A 20,363-nucleotide genomic window follows, 5' to 3' on the forward strand; every position below is an offset into this window, starting at 1 on the left:
TACTTTCTGATTTTTATTGAATGCTGTGCAATTAAACCTTTGGGAGTGTCTAGCTGTGCAAGCACTTGTATCTAAAATAGATGATACGGTTGTTATTATTCTTAATTGGAGGCTGAGCAATCATTAGTCTAGGTAATTGATGTAATAAGGAGATGCTGGGTGAGAAAGCAGCCAATGAATCTTTATTTGTACATGACAACCCCCCTCTCATAGTTCTGCAATCAGTACAAAACACGAAATCCATACCACTTCCCTTTTCAACAGTGTACCAATTAGGCAGTGATTGCAGTGGTCTGGCAGGAAAACGGGCCTGCAATCCATCATGCGTTCATTAGCCAATACTTGTAAGGGAAACTAAACTACTGGGTGAATAAATGGGATGGAGACAGACGCATCTGTGGAATGTGCAGGTGCCAGTGTTGAGTGCATAGCGGAGTCAAGTTATATTTTGCCATAGTTGATGTGACCGAGGGTAACTGCATTCAATTTTTTTATTCATTTTTTAACGCTAGATCAAATTATGTCTTTTTACCGAATAAAAATATTTCCATACCAAAAGTATGGCACCTGCACCTGTCTCTTTATGCAGTATTTCCCCAAGAGGAATGTCGTAAACATGTGACAACAATGGCTGAGATGCACGAATTGATCTTGACACAAAATGCTGAAGCACACTGAAATATGTAATGCTTCAAGAGGTGGTGCGGTTACTGTGAAAAGTTCAATGGATCACTAACTACACCAAACTTTGGCAAGCTGAAACTTAAAGCCACTTCAAGTGAATGCAGCAAAATTATCTCCTTAACTTAATGAACATCAAAGAGATAAATGAAATGTCCTTTGAAATAACATGACTTTAATCACATTCATCATTCGACTGAGTGATTTTTCAACACATGAAGGAGGAAAAGCATTAGCAAAGAAACACAATCTGGAATTAATTTAATCCTTTTGACATGTAACATGATTGCAATTAATTGAATTTGACTGTGAAATGCAAGCCCGCACAATTAGGTCACCTGTATAAATATCCAAACAACAAGGTAGTCGCAAATTAAAACAAGAATGTACTAGCATCCTGATAATGACAATATTGCTGCTCCAGTTTATTCAGCTGAAAGCTTGTCCGAGTCATTCTCTGCGCAAGGAAACACCGTGTTCCTTAATGTCTGACATTGATTGATCCTCCCTGCAGTTTTTCAGATGTCTACGGCAGCTTTGACTTCAGCACTGTTAAATAATTTGTCAGTATTACGACAGCATTTTGAGTGGATAAGCGTCTTACCAAGCATTAGTTTTTTGGCTGTAAGTTAAGTTCTATTCCCATAATGAGACGTGATTTCATACCAGGTGCATCCTTCCCTCTTTCCTAGACGGACAGTGGTTTAACTGAGGTTTGGAACAAGACCGGGGACCAGGGGGAGCGTTGGAACAAGGCAGAGGTGCCCCTGAGGAAGATGAGGAACTTTCAGTTGATCTTTGAAGGGATCCGGGCGCGGGACGTCAGCGGGGGCGCTGCTCTGGATGACCTCCAGTTCTCCAACTGTGCACCTAGTGAGTGACCTTGCTCCCGGCCGAGTTGAATTTCCACACTGTCAGTTGGACAGTATGTCTCATAGTGTCAACCACAGGCTGTCTGCAAAACAAGGTGTCCTAAAGCAGTATAAAGTATAACTCAGAGAAGTTTCCTTTACTATGAGTTCCTCCAAGTAGTTTCAAGAACTGAAAACCATGCCCATCTGTGCATTGCATCGGCACTATGATTTTGTCAGCATATTTAATTTGTGCTACATGAGTAGTGGAGCATAATTGCTAGGGTACTTTACTTGTTAAGGAAGTCCTCTGGATGAGGTGAACAAGGAACTGAAAAGGAAGGATGGGAATGTAGGTTCATTTTGTGAAAGTGAATTCACCTTAAACTGCTTTGGCAGAGATCCAGTAAATTCTAATGATATTCATGGGAATGGGAAAAAAAATGTGATATGCATTCAATTTACTGGTAATTAAACAATGCAATTGTTGTTCGAGCCTGTGAAATCCTAAATTACTTTTCCAGGGAATACTGTAAAGACATGATGTATCACCTCAGGGTAAATGTGAAACTTCACCTCATTCATTTCCCTCACCTGCATCAAGCCTGCATCTTTCGATTACTTTTTTATTATCTAAATGTTTGAATGTTTGAGTGTTTTTTTATGTCGCTGCTTGGTGTTAACATCCTATCATCAAAGTAATGTATGGTACACCAACATTTAACAGCATAATTAAAAAAAACATTTTTGAGAGGCTGTAAACAAGCACTGCATGGCTCCAGTAGAGTACAGCACCAAGATTTACTTCATGAAGAATAAATACACAAGCCTGCGGTCCGGACGGAATAAACACTTCAACTATTGCATGACTAATGTCCCCTCCAAATAAAATAAAATAAACTCTTCAAATTCAAAGTACCTCCCCGAACTTGTGTGATGGAGCCAGGAAAACCTAAAAGCTGGGCAACAAACCCCACAATGCTGTCAGCAATCTGGGAGTGATGAGGGGAAAAATGGCTGGGCCATGATGAAAGTCTTACATAATTACTTTGTGATCACTGTCACATCCCATATGAATTGTGAGTAATACGTTCAAACTGTGATCTCCTACTGAGGCAGTGGATCAAGGTCCAGGGGCAGGGAACTGTTTTTATTTACTTTAAGGGCACGGTCAGGCGTTCCGTATTAGGTCAACCTTGGATTGACGGCCCGCTGGCATGGGAATGCGAAGTTAAGGCATGGTGTCCTAGGACACAGAGAACTCACAGTGGCAGGGCATGCACCGTTTTTCTTCACTATAAGGTGTCTTCTACTCGGCTAACTCTGATGGATCTGGGTTTTTCTGAAAAGGACTTCTACAGCTTTATTCAGTCAGTTATGACTGCTACTTGATAGTTTTGACTGAAAGCAAAACCGTCAGGTTTAAAATCACTGTACAGGGAATTGCCAGCATGTCCCTGTTTGCAAAGTAACTGTAGTAATTAGTCACTGCATTTCTTTGAGGATGTTTTGTATTGAACTGTCATGCATTGATTTGGTTTTCTCACTCTTACTGTTACTCTTAGAGCATGTACATCAAATTCAAATCACCTGAAAAACACAGTGCGCCTTCCATTCTTCTTTAACCATATGGTGCCCAGGGTAATGAGTGGCTGACTATCCAGACAAGCTCTTAAATGTAGTTATTGTTCATTTTTGCAGCTCACAGCCATTCATTCACACAATGGGCAGGTTACGTGGAAATGTGGTTTTGACACCCCCACACCACATTTTTTGAGTTTTTCATTTTTCTTTTCAATATCCCCCTGAGACCCATGCGCATATTTATTCACTTTAAGCCTTATCTCTAATTTCAGCGAGGCAACAATTGGATATTTGCCAGTCATATCAGAGAGTGTTGGAAGTATGTGAGAGGTAGAATGACAAAAAGCCTGCCTAACACTTCTGTTAGATTGCGTTAACCATTTGATGCTCATCTATAAAACCAAATAGCACTGACGGAGTTCATGGCCCTGTTGTGAAGAATTGTGAAGAAGGGTTCCAAGACCAAGTCAGTCGGTCAGTTCCATGACCAAGACCTACATTTTATGTCTTTTAGGCTCGGAGCTTCCAGCATCCTGTCCGGCACCCACAGACTTTGTGTGCCAAAACGGCGACTGCATCGAGTCCCACCTGCTGTGTGACAGCAAGGCTGACTGTGCAGATGAGTCGGACGAGATTGACTGCAGTGAGTCCACCTCCCCCCACCTGCTCTGGAGGCCAGAGCAGCAAAGCCCCTTTAAGCCCCCACTCAGACAGATTTTAGACCCTGCATTCTCCTGTTGTAGAATCCATTCCTCTGTTGAATCCAGGCTAAATCAATAGCCGCGCAGAGGTGTGATTGGAGATTTGGCCCGCTCACTGGCCCTTAGACTGTAAAGCGTGCTGTGGTGGGTGTCCTTGACTCATCCAGTCTTGTTCTCCTCTTGGACCCAGGTCACATCCTGGGCATCCCTGGCGCCTGCAACTTCAACATGCCCGAGTACGAGTCCTGGGAGAACACCTGCCAGCTGACTCAGAATGACAATGATGACTTCGACTGGAAAATCGGCAGCACCAGAGTGACCCCAGGAACGGGACCACCGGCAGACCACAGCCAAGGTCAGAACCACAGCCGCTGGCGTCTTTGGGACTGTCCTCTCTGTTGCCTGTTAAAAAAAAAAAAACCCAATGATAAAATTTAAGTAATGGTCATTATGGTGAAAGTTTTCAAACAAAGCCATCTTTTTCCCCTTGTGGGAATATTTTGTTACAGTGTACAGTTTTTCATTTTATTTGGGACATTCCTCTGGACTGAGGTGTAGCCACCGATTGACAAGATTTCAGGAGGGCAGAGAGAGTTTTCCGGCAGAGGAAATTGAAACATTCTTCTATTTATTAGAAAACTAGTATGTACTTGCAGCAATGTGTACACCAACAAAATACACAGCTGTAACTAATACTGTGCTTAGGGAGAATTACATAGGGGAAATTGGGAGGGCTTGCTGTGCAACATGCTGTGCTTGACCGCACAGTATCGTTGCATCATTGTCAACACCATTACAGACAGAATGTCTTATGACTGAAACGTTAAGAGATACTGTATATATAGCAGAACTAACCGTGCACTCAGTCAACATTTGCCCTTTATTTTGACTTTAATGTTGAGGGCAAATGTCAGATTTTTTTCGAAGTGGATTTTTTTTTTTCACTGAAATCAGAAAACTGTTTTTGGCAAACTAGGCAGCAATGACATTTAATTGTGAATTACAGTTAAGGACAAATGATGATTGAATCCTGGGGTAAATGTAATGAAATTCTCTCATCTTGAATTAGATGCTATTTTTAACTGTTTTAATCTATGTTGATTTATTTTTAAATGTATTTTCATTTTAAATGTAAATGTAAAAGTTTTAAATGTAAAAGTTTCAAAAAAATGTTTATTCTTTATTTTTGCTATTTTCCACATTTTAGCATAATAGTAAAAACATCAAAACTATGAAATAACACAGATGGAATTATGCAGTGACCAAAAAAGTGTTAAATCAAAACGTATGTTTCAGATTCTTCAATGTAGCCAAAAATATTTTTTTTAAAAAAATGAAAAAAAAATTGGAAAGAAATTTGTACATAGGCATCGACTTCACTTTCGTTTTCTAAGATACATATTTTAAGCATTTAAGCATAAATCTTTAGATCACAATGTCTTTGAATGCACGTTTCCCATTATCTTAATCAGGTGTGTCCAAACTTTTGATTGGTATTGTATCTAAGCAACTATATTATTGCAACTTAGTCAAAACTAATTTTTGACTTTTGCACTTGATGCTTTTTCTTGACACATATTTAGCAATAAATTAAGCTAAAAACAAACTCGCTAATGTAATTTGATCAAAGTGAATATTTTCCCATTTACAGTGCTTTACTCATACAAAAACAGCATCTTGCAAATCACTTAAAACTTTGAATCATAATCACTTACTACAGAGTTTAATATAAACAACAAAAAAAGAAAAAAAAAGAAAAAGAAAGGTTTATTTTTACATCTCCCCTTCGGGCTTATAATACTGCAGGGGCAGGAACTAATTGCTTTGGTAATGCCTAAATTTTAACTTCTGTATTATTGGGCCATTGAATGTACGTAACGTAACAACGTATTTGTAGCATTTTTTCACAAAGGGTGTGGCCTCTGCCACTGATTTACTGAATTGCACCTTCCCTGAGGCCAAATATTCTGCCTGCTGTAGAATGCAGCCTTTCAGAACAATGCTTCAAGACAATGCGGCATAAATGTGTCCCATTTAAAACAAAGAACATCTAGACAAACCATATTTTGTGATTGAATAATTACTGAAAAATAGTTTCTCCATTCAGAAATACTCTTACTACTACCACATCTCTTGCTATTACTACTGCTGACAATTTTTCCTTTGCATAAATGCAGTTTTGTTTGATTGGCTAACACTGACATTGGGTGCCTATCAATATAAGCAATAAGCAGGTGGTCAGGGTTTACAGAGAGGTAAATGGCCTGTGATGTACTATAGAACTGTTGTAATTGATTTTCCTTTATTGTCTCTACCGTGAGGCACTCCTTGTGAATTAGACCAACCTATCAGTTCTGTACAGAGATATTACGCTGGGCTTAGAAGGGTTTTAGTAGATAGAGTGTGCATCTTATCCTCTCTGCATGTCTTCTTATCACAGACAGCTCTGAGACATCATTGTCTCATCAATGCCCCCATTATTTCATCCTCACCTAAGCCTGGGCTTTCACAGAACTGAAGCGCAAGCACAAGCACTTCATTGATTCACACTACAATAAAGAATGAATTGATTGCGTTTAAAACAGTACTTTTCAGACTTTCACAATGAACTCTCATCAGTTAACACCAAAGTGTAGCATCTACCTGTCTGATTACACAAAGACAATTACCACAAGGGATTAGGGGGGTAAGAAAGGATTTATTTTAGCCAGTTTAACGTCACCTTTGAACGACTGATTTGATTGCTTTGCAAATCAATTGGATTCTACAGCCATTGTACACATACCTGTTCCACCTGTTTTGAGCATCATTAAGGTCCAGACAGATGGGATGTGGGTACAATGTGATTCACACTCAGAGAGAAGGTCTAATTAAGCGAGTGAAGAGGTGTACTCAGAAACGCCAGGGTAATAGGGTTCGTATATTTCCTCATCCATTGAGCTCTTACGTAAATAACAGGGTGGTACTTTACTGCTGGGGGACCTTATTTCGTGTTTGATAACACATTATGTATGTGTACATAAGGCTACATAATTGCTAGCCATAACCACAATTAACATTCTTAGAAGTACTTAATGACAGCTGTTGCCTATCCTGAAAAATCATAACGGTATTATACAACTTCTGTAAACTATCCGGAAGGGCTTCTATGATGCTTACATATTCTATGATGATATTATGGTCATGATATTCTGTGTCTTACATTGATGATAGCAAGTGACTATGAACAATGAATGGGATTACATAGTATTATTTAATGATTCAAAAGGCATCATGTCTACGTATGATCCCTTTAAAAAGTGACATCACTTACGTTTCCTTTTGCACAAGGAAATGGTGGCATTGAAGCTTCATGATAAGCAGCTGAGGTCATTCCAAAGTATCTGACATGTATGAATTTTACTACATTATGTTCAGCCTCAGTTTTTTAGCCTGTATTCTGTCTGCTTAATATTACGGAGTACAAGCAATAAGGATGAAAAAAGCTAGTTTGAAATGTTATCCACACATAGTGCTCATCTATTGAGTGTTTATGATTTTTTTTTAATTGTTTTTTAGCACTGACTCCCCAGAGTCTTATTAGCTCTTAGTTGTTGAGGAGAAGGCAGTAAATTACTGGGATCTCAGACCCTAAAAAAGAACTATAGAATCAGTGTCATCACACTACAATAACTTCAGTGTACTTAACCCTTAAACAGCTAAGCAAATTCACAGTTAAGCGTGAATTAACAGCTAGAATAGTCTTATGATACAGAAGGTTACTCTGTGCATGATAAACAAATGAAGTTCTTGGGAAGCTAGGACAAAACACGAGAATTGCACATCGAGAGCAAGGCCCAGGAGAAAAGAGGAGAAGAGTTCCAGAGGAAGACTCTACATTCCAGATGAGAATATTATCTGGCTGTGCGTTCACTACCTTCCACAGAAACAATCTGACATTCCCTCTTACTTCATGTGGAAAATACTCACTTTGTTATTGTGTCGCTTCAGCTGCCTTTCATCTTGAGGAGAGCCAGGGTCAAAGAACTGCTGCAGCACTGCAGAATTCATGGTTTATGATCATAGAGCATAGTTTTACAGGAGGATAGTGCCACGTTTGTTTCGAGAGAGGAAAAGAACCATGGAGAAACAAGTCTGCAGTGACCATTTCACCCATGACGTCATGGCAAGGCCTCTCTCCAGTTAAGCTGTTAAGCACTTTCATCGCGAACCTTTTAATACAAAGCTAAGTACTATTGTACCAATCAATCAAGGATGGACAAAGTCATGTTTCTACAGGCATATCTGGGTTCTGATTTTACGTGGTCTAACATTTACGCAGTGTGTATTGTCAGAATGCATGTCTGGCTCCATGTTGCTGGCCTCATGTGTAAAAATGTATTCTAACAAGCATGTTTTGCTGGCTCCCGAATCTCTGCATTAACAAAATGTGTCTTGCGCTTATCATCAGGAAGAAAAAGAAAGACTATCATCAGTGACAGGAAGGTGTGGCTTACAGCTGCCTCTTAACTCTTGATCACGACATCGGATTCTGTACATGGTGCGCACGGACATAGTGTCCTTAACAAAGAGCAAATGATTCCGAATTTTACCTGAGGAGCTGTATCCCCCTGCATCCCCCATTACGCATGTCTTCAGATGCTATGTTTGGATGGAACAGATGCGTGTCGTTTTTTGCCAGAGAGGACATAAGCATTCAGCCGGTGGAGCGCAACCAGTAATTTATTACAGCCCTCTCTGTTTTCCGAATCTGCAATCATATTTGGTGCACAATGCTCCCTGTCACCATTTTATATGGATGTGTTCTCTGCCCATTAAGCAAAATATGTACACACGACCAGTGGCTCTGCTGAGGAATGGGGTAATTACCTATTCCATGTCCTGTCTGAGGCAGAGACGGGAAAGCATTTCGGAGACGGCTTTTCTCAAAGCCCTGCATGCTGACAGCAAAGCAGCGCTTCAGCTACCGCCGTGACAAGCGCCCGTCAGAGCTGATGATAGTGTGCAGATTAATTGCACCCTAGTACCAAATTCAAACTGTCTGTGTCTTCCCATGAAAAAAGAAAAAAAAAACTTTAAAAGGAGCAGCTATTTATACAAACAATGAACTAGGGTATTGAGTTTCCTTCAGCCGGGAAATAAATAATCGCAAATGCTGATTTTAAAAGGTAATTGATAACTCTCTGCATATATTTTTGTGAACAAAATAAGGTTATCCATTTTTCTCTTCCCTGGAACAGGTTTCTGAGGTGATTTTAATCCACAGACAGCAGAGACGGCTATCTTTCTATATGCTAATGTAATACTTTGATTTCCACATTTATAAGCTTTTGTTTCGCTCTAACCTCAGTAGGTTGGTTATGGGGCTGCCAGAGCCAGGGCTTGCAATCAGCAGTCACTGCAGCTAGGCTGTTTGGCATCTCCAAATGGGAACACTTTCCGTAAATTACCAAAAAGAAAATTCATATTTCACCCAACTCGAATGTTTTAATTTGCACATTTTAAATATCCAGTGATCCAGACCCAGTGTTCTATAACCACCTGTAATATTAAACAAGAAAAAATATAACAAAATCCCTCAAAACTAATAACTCATTGCCTGCCAACTCATTGTTGTAGATTGGGAATGTCTTCAGTCCTGCTCATTTTTGAACAGTAACATCTTTACATCCGTAGATGTAGATGTATATTTTGGTCAGACCAAATTCATAATCCTTCTGCCCGGGATGTAATGAATGTGATCATATGTTTATAGATGCAGGTGATAGGTGAAGATATCTTTATAGACACTAGTTTTCCACAATTCATATATTTCAATTTAAACGCTATGTAGATGTATTCAGAGACTTCCATTCGAATGTCCGCATTTCGAAAATTATGCTTTTGTGTTCACGGGGGTTGCATATTCCATTTGAAAGCGTTCTGTTTAAACTCGGCATGATGTAAAATCAGGACGATTCTAGAGCTACACATTAAACATAATATGTGTGAGGACTCGCTCTGGCACCTCGGCCCCCGGGCGTGATGCGTGTGAGAAAAACAATTTTGCTTTTTTTTCGAGAAGCTGCAGATCCCGTACACTGATAGAATCTTTCACGCGGTCAGGCCGAAACAGGAAGAGCTGGTGATGGACGCCTCTTTCCACTCCCCTCGCTTTTCGCCCGATGCATTATCACGATGCACACATTGTCAGCACTGCCGCTGTGACGTGCTTTGTATCTGCTGTCTCCCTGGGGCAAGTGGGAGCCCGCTGCAGTGGAGCAAAAGTATCAGTGAAACGCCTCTGGGTCTTGTTTACGGGAATCTTTATTATGACACCGAAACCCTGGGCCCAGGCACGCTGATGTCCCTGTCGAGACAGCAGGCTGGGGAGAGTCGGCGTTTTTTGTGATAAAGATTGGCCATAGCAGAGGAGAGAATGTCTTATTTTTTTTCATAAAGCAATTTTGTTTTGGAAATGGAACAGGATTCTATTCATTGTTATTTTCATTTTTTATTTTTTTCTATTTTGTTCCAAGGTTATAACATTTTAATTTTTGTACAGTGTAGCTATATTTTACCCTGCTAGGGCACTTGTAGACATTGCATCCCTTTTTTGAAAAGGCAAATAGCGGTACACTTCTTTATGAAAAGACGGTCTACTCTCCTAGTATACTGTCTTGGACCAGCACTTATGAGCTTGAAAGGATTCCACTGATGTACCCTATTATACACTGTTTTATTATAACAGTCAAGGATTGTTTCAGATGAATTTTTTTTCCTGTGGTAAATGATTGCTCACAGGGAACAATGCCATGAAGGCCCTTACAGGTCCACATTGTTAGATGGCAATTGATGGATTCAGTAGTGTGAAAATGATATTTACTTCATTGATGTTCTGATTTACGGAACATTGGGGGGATTGAACGGTGAATAATGGCGTCAGAATTGATTCTGCCCAAGGTTTTGTACAATATAGTTATACACCAAACAGCAATATTTCTTTGCTGTGGCTTTAGATAAAGATTCATTCACTAAGGAAACCCATGATACAGACCCTGCATGCAGAAAACCAGTCTTTTTTCTCATACTCATGCCGGGTATAGCTACATTTGTACATTGCTAGACCTTATTTTGGGATCCACAATCTTCCCAAATCATATGTGTATTGTCTGCTACTAAATATTGGATGTTTATATTGTTCTCATAGCTTTTAAAGAAGGAAGAAAATTTGGAACTGCTTCAGCAGCAATATCCAAGTTCTTTGTCTTTGAAGAAGAAAGACTGCTCTTTCTAGATGCTGGAAATGATGGTAATGGTCTGACTTTGAGACTGAAGAATTAAAAGCTAACACAAAAGCAGTCCAACAGATTGGTCCATAGAGAGGTCTGCTGATTATCAGAGCAACGTGGAGAAAGCCGATAATGGTGTATCTTAGAAACAGAGAAGAAAACAGTGGGCATGGTTATTATTTTACCAAAGCCAGTTACTACCGTGATTTTTATTTTGCCGTTCTTCTCTTATGAAGGGGGAAAAGGCCAATTCCTGTACGCGTACTCTGCCGTGCAGAGAGAGGGTGACATCACGGCAATCACCACCAGCACACCCTTCCCAGCAAGCATTGGAGTGTGTCATCTCCGCTTCTGGTACTACATGTATGGCTCTCACCGGATGGGCTCCCTGAAGGTGAGCACTATATGGGCATGACCTTGGCGAGTTCACATTGAATACCTTCACTCATTAAATTCCCCTCCTCACCAGACTGAGCAAGAGAAATGGAGAAAAGGTATCAGCTGTTGCTGAGAGCCCTTGACACTCCAGGCAGCTGCAAGGCATCGTGGGAAGAGATACGCTAAAAAGTGCTTAGAAATCCCTTAATTGTCGACAGATAGATTTTTAAATGTCCAGCAGTCGCGTTGAAACTGAAGATGGCCCACAGGAACACACCCAGGCAATTCTTCAGCCTGGGGGCATAACTTAAGGTGACACATAAAGCCACATTTTAAAGCCCTGTCATCTGGAAAATTGGTGAAGATTTTATTGAATATTCCATAGCATTAAATCAACTTAGATGTTAAGGGCATGCCAATTTGATGCCTATTTGAAAAAGATTCTGCTAGTAAAAGTAAACCTTTTTTTACAACTGGAGTGCATTTGTCTTTGCCATCAGCCTGTGCTATATTAACTCCTACGACTGTGATATAATAAGACAGTATATATCTTAACTTTTACAATTGTTGTATATGACTCTGATGCTCATATTTCTTTGTTTGTCTACTTATTGATCCGTAAAGATAAGAGCAGGGATGAGGCAGTTCAACTCCTTGTTTTTCAGCATTTTAGGAAACATACTATTTCAAATTACACTTCAAATCCAGAAGGTTACGAACAGTTCTTTTTTCAAGTCATTAAAACTTACTGGAAAACAGACTCTGAGGAACTGGAATTTCAATCTTAGATTATAGATTAGATTTTGAGGGGTTTACCTCCACTGCAAAACACATTCTTTCCAACAGAGAAAAATACACCAGTCACACAGGAAACTGAGGGCAAGGTTGTTCCTCTACAGGTGTACACGGTCGGGGAGAGTGGGACCAACCTGCTGATGTGGGCTGTTACTGGTAACCAGGGTGACAAATGGAACTATGCCAACGTCGTCCTCTCCAACAACGGGCCTTTCCGCGTGACCTTTGAGGCAGAGGTCGGTGGGGATGTGCGGACAGATATTGCTCTGGACGACATTTCTTTCACTGCAGAATGCGTGGTGGGAGGTATGACCACCACCTTTCCTCCTGCTCCCTGTAATGTCTCTTGCTCCCTTTTTTTCTGTCCTTCCTCTCTTCACTTGCCCTAATAATTCTCTCACCCCTTTCTCCTCTATTGCCCTGATAAGTCTCTAACCCCTTTTCCTCTCCTCCCTCTCCTCTCCCACCCTAATGAATTTCCCACCCCCTTTTTCCTCTCTTTCCTTTCCTTTCTCGCCCTGATAAATCTCTTGCCCCCGTTTTCTTCCCCTTCTTCTCCTCTCTCGCCCTGACGAATTTCTCGCCCCCTTTCTCCTCTCCTCTCCTAAAGCGGTCCATTGTGCCTGGGAGCCCGCCTTGAATTTATGAGCCCAGCATTGCCGTAGACTGATATAAATTCAGTGTGGACCGAGGCCAGCACTAGGAATGCAGCGGGGGGAAAGCAATTACGTTCCTATTGCGTTGTTTTTCTCCCTCCCATTTTCACTCTCACCTCTCTTCGCACTGCCACCTGCGTCTCTGTCACTGATATTTACAGAAAAAATCAGCATTTTGGCTTTAAAGAGCCACATGCAGGCACTGTCCTGTATGAGATGAACGGGCAGACAGGCAGAATCTTTCTGTATAATGTTAATTAAACCCTCCTTTTTAACAAAAAGTAACAAAAGGTAACAAGATATTACATCAGGTGTTTCAAATATCAAGAATTCAATGAAATTTGGAAACATGGAGTTTCAACTGAAATCACGAAATAATTTTTTTATAATGAGTCATTTCTTAAAAATGCATAAAAATGAATCATACTGCAATCAGTCTGAATCTTTGCTGCCTGATTTTTTTAATCACACGTTACAGTGCAAATTCCATCAAGTCGCACTATTTTTGAATAAGATATGTAATGTTGTGTATCCGGTAAGTAGGCACCCTACCACCAGATATTGACAGGTGGTTATGTGGTTAATAACATTATGTAGATACTTTTGTATTATACATTCCAGTCAATACAGCGACGTGAGTCAGTTCCAAGCCCTGTCAGTCTTAATGGTTGACTTTGGTGCAGCCAACTGTTGTCACATTCTATTGAATATTAAATTTTACAGAGCAAATTTAAAATGAATAAAACTTGTCAACTTGTCAGCTTTGTGCCTATCAGCTAATAAAACTCAAAAGATGTATAACTGTTGTCAAATCTCCCTGTGAAATGACTGTTATGAAATATTTACACATGGATATGACACTTCAGCTCTGAATTTTGGCACTTTGTTATATTTATTTGTGCATAAATGTGATACCTCCAGTTTATGTGCAAATTGTCTGAAAACTTCCAATTTTGCTTGCAAAAACTTCAGTGACCCAGTTATATATGTCAATGTCTGAGAATACAGTATTAACTTCACTTCGCTTTGCATTGGAATTGGGATGTGATAACCTCACTAGTACAGTGCTAACCCGTATCCTGTGTTTATGTGTTTGTGTGTGTGTGTGTATGTGTGTCTGTGTGTGCATGTGTGTGTGCTTGCATATTTGTGTGTACACACACGTGTGTGCACATGCACGTGTGTGATTGTGTGTGTGTGTGTGTATGTGTGTGTCTGCGCACGCTTATGTGTGTGTGTGTGTACGTGTTTGTGTGTGTGTGTGTGTGTGTGTGTGTGTGTGCATGTGATCCAGGCCCAGTGACCCCTGAGCCCCCCACCTGCGGAGGGGACACGTTCCAGTGTACACATGCATTCCAGTGCATCCCTGTGAGCTGGCTGTGTGACGGGGAGGCTGACTGCAATGACATGTCTGACGAGGAGCAGTGCCCAACCAGGGTCCCCGGCACACTGCCCCCTCAGACGCAGTGTGGGGAAGGCTATTTCCAGTGCTGTAGCGGCAACTGTATCTCCTCCCTGCTGCGCTGTGACGGGGTGCCCGACTGCTACGCTGGAGAGGATGAATTCGGCTGCCGTGAGTGTCCCAACATACTCCTCACTGAGTGCACGTGTGTCTTTCTGTCTGTGTCTGTGTATGCGTGTATGTGTTTGTGGGGTGTGTGGATGTGTGTGAGCCTTTCTCCTTCAAACACTATGGCTTCCAGAACATGACACAGATGAAGATGAAGTTGAAGTCCTTGTGGTGATTGAGAATTCAGTGGAAATTGCTTCAGTTAAAGTTAGAAATAACTGAATATAAAATGGACACACAGAGTACTAGCCCTGTCCTGACATTTTTAAGGCTAAATATTTGACAACTCTAGCAGCAGACCTATAATCCTTTTTGTCACTGCCCTATGCATATGGTGAAAAGAGCAATTTCCCCTTGTAGATCAGGTTCAAACTGGGTTAGGAACAAGTGAAAAGTCTCTCATCTTATATCTTCCTTTGATTGGTGGATTCTTGGTGAGGCGGGGAGTGCAGAGGCCTTAAGGGGGATCAAGGAGTGAGGATATCTGCCTCCTGTCACACTCTGAGGTTCCCTTTTTGTTATTGACTAAAAGTGTCATTGCGATTCACTAGAACTGTTGAACATGCATCCCTGCCGGGCAGCGGGATATAATTTGTTGGTGGAATTGAAACATTTTTCCTGAACAGCCTACCTTGCTGGTGTCCCCTACAAGGGCACGTTCTGGTAAATATTCATTCTGAGGAGGTGGAGGGCGGGCATGCTGTGGTCGACCAAATTCAACTGAGGTGCAATGTCTGATGGAACCCAGCACCTTTTTGTTAATGAATATTCATGAGATGAGTAAGGTATTGTGGGACACCAGGGAGCAGAGAGCTGCAGTCAGAAATCCCCATGATTGAAAAAAAGCACACTTTCTCCTGCTGTCCATTCTACGCACTCGTTGGCAGCTGTGAGCAGCTGTTGTGAAATCAGACAGCAGGCCCTGGATGTTCCTCTGAGGAGGACGTCTTTGAGAAGTGTCCTGTGTGTTTGCTGCCTGTTGAGAATCCCGTTTTTTTCTGCCCTTTGCAGCGCTCTTTCTCTTTTATACCAGACTAGTAAGTGGCTGGTTACACTTTAGCTGACTGTATACCAGTGTAATAATATTGCAATTACATGACTGTAAGTGATACAGTTATGTAATTGCAATACTATACAATCATAAAATAATAGTAAACGGTGTGCAACAGAGTTGTGCAATTTGTGTAGTTATGCAGGGTTATCTGCAAAACACCGTTAGTCAAATCCTTAACATTAACTTAGCCCTAAACGTAGTGACTAATCAATCCTAACACTTCATGTAATTACTCTGCAACCATGTAAACCTGTATATCAGTTTCACAAAACTCATGTGAAATCACATTGCACTTACATATTTCATTCAGTCTTTCATTGATTTTATTTATTTAGCCAGGATAGCCCTCTCAGTTAAAGTATTATTTCTTTCTAGGCTGTACTGGGTTCTATACAACCTCTAAATCCTGTATTTAACTATAGTGTACTAATGTCAGCTTAATATAAAGTGTGACTAAGAGACTTGTCATATTTTCCTCTCAGACGTGCACAGTGCTCTGTGAAACTAGATGAGCAAACCTGGCTTATCTGGTCCCTGTGATTCTTTCTCTGTATTGTGTGAGGCTTTTTGTGTGCAGTGTTTTGTGAAATAAAAAACGGAATAAAAAAATCTGAGAAATTGCCCTGGCAAGGGGGCTCGCGGCACATTTTTCACAAAGGCAGGATGGTCCCCATCCTTCCTTGAAGGGCTTATTTTCATTACTCCGTGAATAAATTCCACTCCGCTCCCCGTCCCATAACCCTCCCTTGTCTGTGCCGCGTTCTCCCGGCCCACGAATGAGAGGGCTTTAAAAATGAGCCTGGGCAAGTTCTCGTATGAGCCGAGGGACACGCCACATGTGTTATTCAACAACAGAATCCCCTGCGCTGCCAGCGTGACAGATGGTTAGGGGAGAGATGGGAAGTGCAAACGGGGAAAGTGCGCTCCCTTTTGCCCGGACTGTGGGAACGGTGTTGAGGAAGGGGTGCAGAAACGGGCGGTTGCTTCACTCTTTAGCAGCTGATACAGCTGCTGTATGCATTTGGTCGAATGGCACAGGCCCCCATTGTAGAGAATAACTGTTTGCAGCAAGGCTTCGACTGCACCAAATATTCATTGCATAATCCCTATGTAAATGAACAAATGATGCTGAAGTTGTGGAACCAAAAATGTTTTTAGTCACAGGCCATGCTGCCGCTTACTGCTTATTTTTCAGTTGTATGATTTAACAGGTATTTGGATAAACCATTCAAACATAATGACTCTGCAGACATTAAGTAATGTGGAGAATCATTGTTAAATTATCAGGGCTTGGAACAGGAGGAAAATTAAAACAAAACCGGTAAAATCTTAATAAGAAACATTTGGGAGTTGAAACTTTAATTTTCCTGGGCAGCTAACCAAAATAAAGCAAAGATGAATTGGATTATGTACCTTAATGTTTGGAAGCATCTTTTTAAATATATTCCTTTTACTCTATTTTTTGACAAGAAAATATGTTTCAGTCTCAGTTAATGGCAAAAAATCTGATGTTTCTTTCTACAGTCATAAACTATTACCCTGGAATAAAACCATATTCGTTGTGAATAAATATGTTTATGATTGCCAGAAAGTCATTTAAGCATTTTGATTTTAATGTTACTGTTAGATTTGCTCTCTCCTTCTGTGACCTACAGTACAAACCACTCTCCTCTCAATAAAAGAGGTGAAGAAGTAGTCTCAAGCTATGAAATAAAGCTTGAGAAGGGATGAAGCACTCTGTCCTGTAAGTGGATGGGTTGTTGTTATATATTCAAACACCATCTCAGAGGCAGACTCCCCAAAAAGAGGCTAGCGATGAGCAGGGAGGTAGATCTCTCGCCCCTTGAGCGAGAGCTACAGTGGAACAGCCTCCAGCTGGAACCTCCCCGCTCTCCCATCATTCCCGCCATACTGGAGCATACCCAGGGTGCATTGCAGGCAGCACAGGTGTGGGTCAGGAGTCTGCCGCTCTGCATGATGTCCTGCTGTGGCCGTTGCTGTGTTTAGCAGTGTGTCTTGTGTTTGCCGTGCAGGGGGTTGTGTGAAGTGTAATGGCTATGATATTGTTGCTGAAAACGGGCATGTCCTCGGTGGGCTGCTCTGTGGCTCTCCCATTATCTCTCTGTATTTTAAAGTGCTTTGGCTGCTGGCACTGCCCGCTGGCATTATTTTTTTGGGAATAAAAGATTAGTCTTAGGAACATAATTACAAAATTGCATACCACCTGAACGGGATGGAAATTAATTTGATTTCTCGACTATTGAAACAACAGACAGAAGAGCAGTCGTAACACATGGTGAAAATGGGATCAACCCTGACACATGATTTTCAGTGCAGACTTATGTGCATAATTAAAACCTTTACACATGCCACTTTCATGGGTTGTTACAGACAGTCCATCTCCCAAGGCTCTGTTGATGCAGTAGAAGCATAATTAAAGTAACACATAAGGGGCTGACCTTTCAACTGTACAGCGAGTGAATACACCCTATGAGTACTCCATAAAATACAGTTACAGAATAGAATATTTCCCTGAAAATCATCTGTTTACATATTTGTTTATTTATACATTCATAAATAAACCATTCATAAATTTCCATCAATTGTGCTTTTTTTGTACTCTGTATTTTGTTTAATCTGTTGAAAATTATTGAAGTATGAGCAGTACATGTGATTGAGAAGCTGCTTTGGGAGCAGTCAGATGGGGTATTCATTTAAGTTTTTGTTTGTGTTTCGCTTCACTGTGACTTAAATACTGAACTCTTGGAGAGAGAGGTGTCATCGATGACACTGGATTCTGGGTCTTGTAGTTTCTCTGGAAATACAGTCCTGTAAGGTCTCTGCTCTGACCATGGCCTTCATGCTTCAAATAGTGCTCAGTATGCAGGGAGGGTGTGATTAATAATAATGACTTGCATTAGTATAGTACCTTTCCTCCAAGGACGATAAAACACTTCAAAGTGAGAGGGCAACTTGTTCACCACCATTGCTTTGTGCCCGCTAGGGTGATTCCGCATCCAATCTGCGGCAGAATACCCATGCACACATTTAGGATGCCATTTGGGGACTGATTACAACAGCCTGATTTGAAGTTTTACAGGGACAATAGTTAGTAATTGTGTGGGTTAAAGGGGCTCCTGTAGGCATTACTGTTCCTCTCAGCCTCACATGCTCAGCAGGAATTCTAAACCAGGTTTCTCCCAAAGAGAGTGGTGTGCCCAGCTGACTGCTGATTGCAGTGGAAAAAAGTATTACCCTCTTTTTTTCTCTCTCTTTCCCTCACTTTCCCTTTCTCCCTCTTTATCTTTCTCTCAATATCATGAAATCACTTCTGCACATTTTCAGTTCTCTGTTTGTCTCTGACATTGTGCGTTGTACTCTGTGTGCTATTTGTGCAAAATCCACACAGTGTCTTTTACAGCCAAAAAGTCAGAAATCAGGTTTGCCTTTTTGTGTTTTGGTTGCTTTGTGTCAATTTTCCAGATGACAGGTGTGTGTTGTTCCACCATGTGGTTACCCTGGTTTATTTGTGGCTAGAAGAGCTAGTCTGAGGCAAGTGTTGGAGTGTGTGTGTGTGTGTGTGTGTGTGTGCTATATTTACATTTGTGTATTTGCCATTTACAGTCTTCCAGACTGAATGGAGCTGACACCTCATTCTGTACAGAGTTGCTCAATGGACTGGATAACATTGTTGAAGACTCGGGACAATAATAAATTCTTTTGATTAATAAAGACTTTTTATGATGTATAATGCTCTCTGAGCTGTTTTAATGCATTTACTGCCTTGATGCTCTAATTGTTAGACTAAGGTCTATTTCAGTGTTGGGCTTAGGGCAGTGTTAATTAGAATCTTTTGCCATTTCCATTTTTTATGAAGCGCTTGACTTTTGCCTTTTATTACCACTGCCCAGTTCTGACATTACGGCTCCAGCAGAGCCAGCAAAGTTTTGCTATGGCCCTCATCTGTAATTAACAACAGAAAGAGGTCAGTTGTGTAATGCAGGCATTTACCTCAATTCCCCTGTGTCAGTGACTGCTCACCTCGCTATCCGTCTTGAGCTTTTAGTGCTTCTCTGTCTCTCTCTCTCTCTCTCCCTCTCTCTTTCTCTCCCTCTCTCTCAGTAAGCTGTCCCTCACCCCCTCGCTCCACTCATGCTTTCTTCTGTCCCATTCCTCTCACTTCAATTGCTCTCTCTGACTTTTTACAACTCTCTCTCTCTCTCTCTCCCTCGGTCCAGCTCTGCTGCACTGTGCTGACGGGGCTTTGACGTGTGAGAGGACAGCCAGCTGCATCCCACGCACGCAGCGCTGTGACGGTGTCGTCGACTGCCCGTCCTTCCGGCCGGACGAGTCCAGCTGCCACGGTGAGACAGCCTCTCTCTTCAGCCATTCCAGAGGCGCCCCCCCCCCCCCAAAATCAATTCCAGTCAGTGCCACTGCACCACATTCCTGCTGTTTGAAGCGTGTTCTGGATGGAGCACTACCTTCCGTGATCAGAGTGCCCGAGAAGTTTCAGCTGCGCCCCTCTTTCATGATCTCCACACTGACCCTTTGAAACATGTAGTGTAGGAAGGGGGATCATCGATCCACAACGCTTACCTAACAATCTTTCTGTCCGTCGATGGGATCTCATTTCCTCTTTGCCTTCCCTCCAGAGGGCTCACTTGCGGTTTCCCTCCAGATGACACATTTTACTGAAATTGCCTCAGATGAAATTCACAGATGCCTGTTTCGTAGCCAATTTAAGCAATAGTTTATGGGGCATTTTTGAGACTTCAGAGTCACTTCAGAGGTCACTCAATTTTGCCAGAGCTGCACTATA

At 41.4% G+C, this 20,363-nt stretch overlaps 1 protein-coding gene across 1 annotated transcript in view; it reads left to right on the forward strand.

The window, feature by feature from the left end:
* The window catches only part of malrd1 (MAM and LDL receptor class A domain containing 1), a 75,966-nt gene that overhangs the window by 45,907 nt on the left and 9,696 nt on the right, over positions 1–20,363 (forward strand). The window contains exons 28-34 of the mRNA XM_036518173.1: positions 1,374–1,554; positions 3,631–3,759; positions 4,008–4,172; positions 11,325–11,482; positions 12,366–12,567; positions 14,212–14,490; positions 19,780–19,905. Coding sequence (XP_036374066.1) covers positions 1,374–1,554; positions 3,631–3,759; positions 4,008–4,172; positions 11,325–11,482; positions 12,366–12,567; positions 14,212–14,490; positions 19,780–19,905 — 1,240 coding nt within the window. The remainder of the gene's footprint in view (positions 1–1,373; positions 1,555–3,630; positions 3,760–4,007; positions 4,173–11,324; positions 11,483–12,365; positions 12,568–14,211; positions 14,491–19,779; positions 19,906–20,363) is intronic.

This window comes from Megalops cyprinoides, chromosome 2 (assembly GCF_013368585.1).
Source record: "Megalops cyprinoides isolate fMegCyp1 chromosome 2, fMegCyp1.pri, whole genome shotgun sequence".
Taxonomy (NCBI): Eukaryota; Metazoa; Chordata; class Actinopteri; order Elopiformes; family Megalopidae; genus Megalops; species Megalops cyprinoides.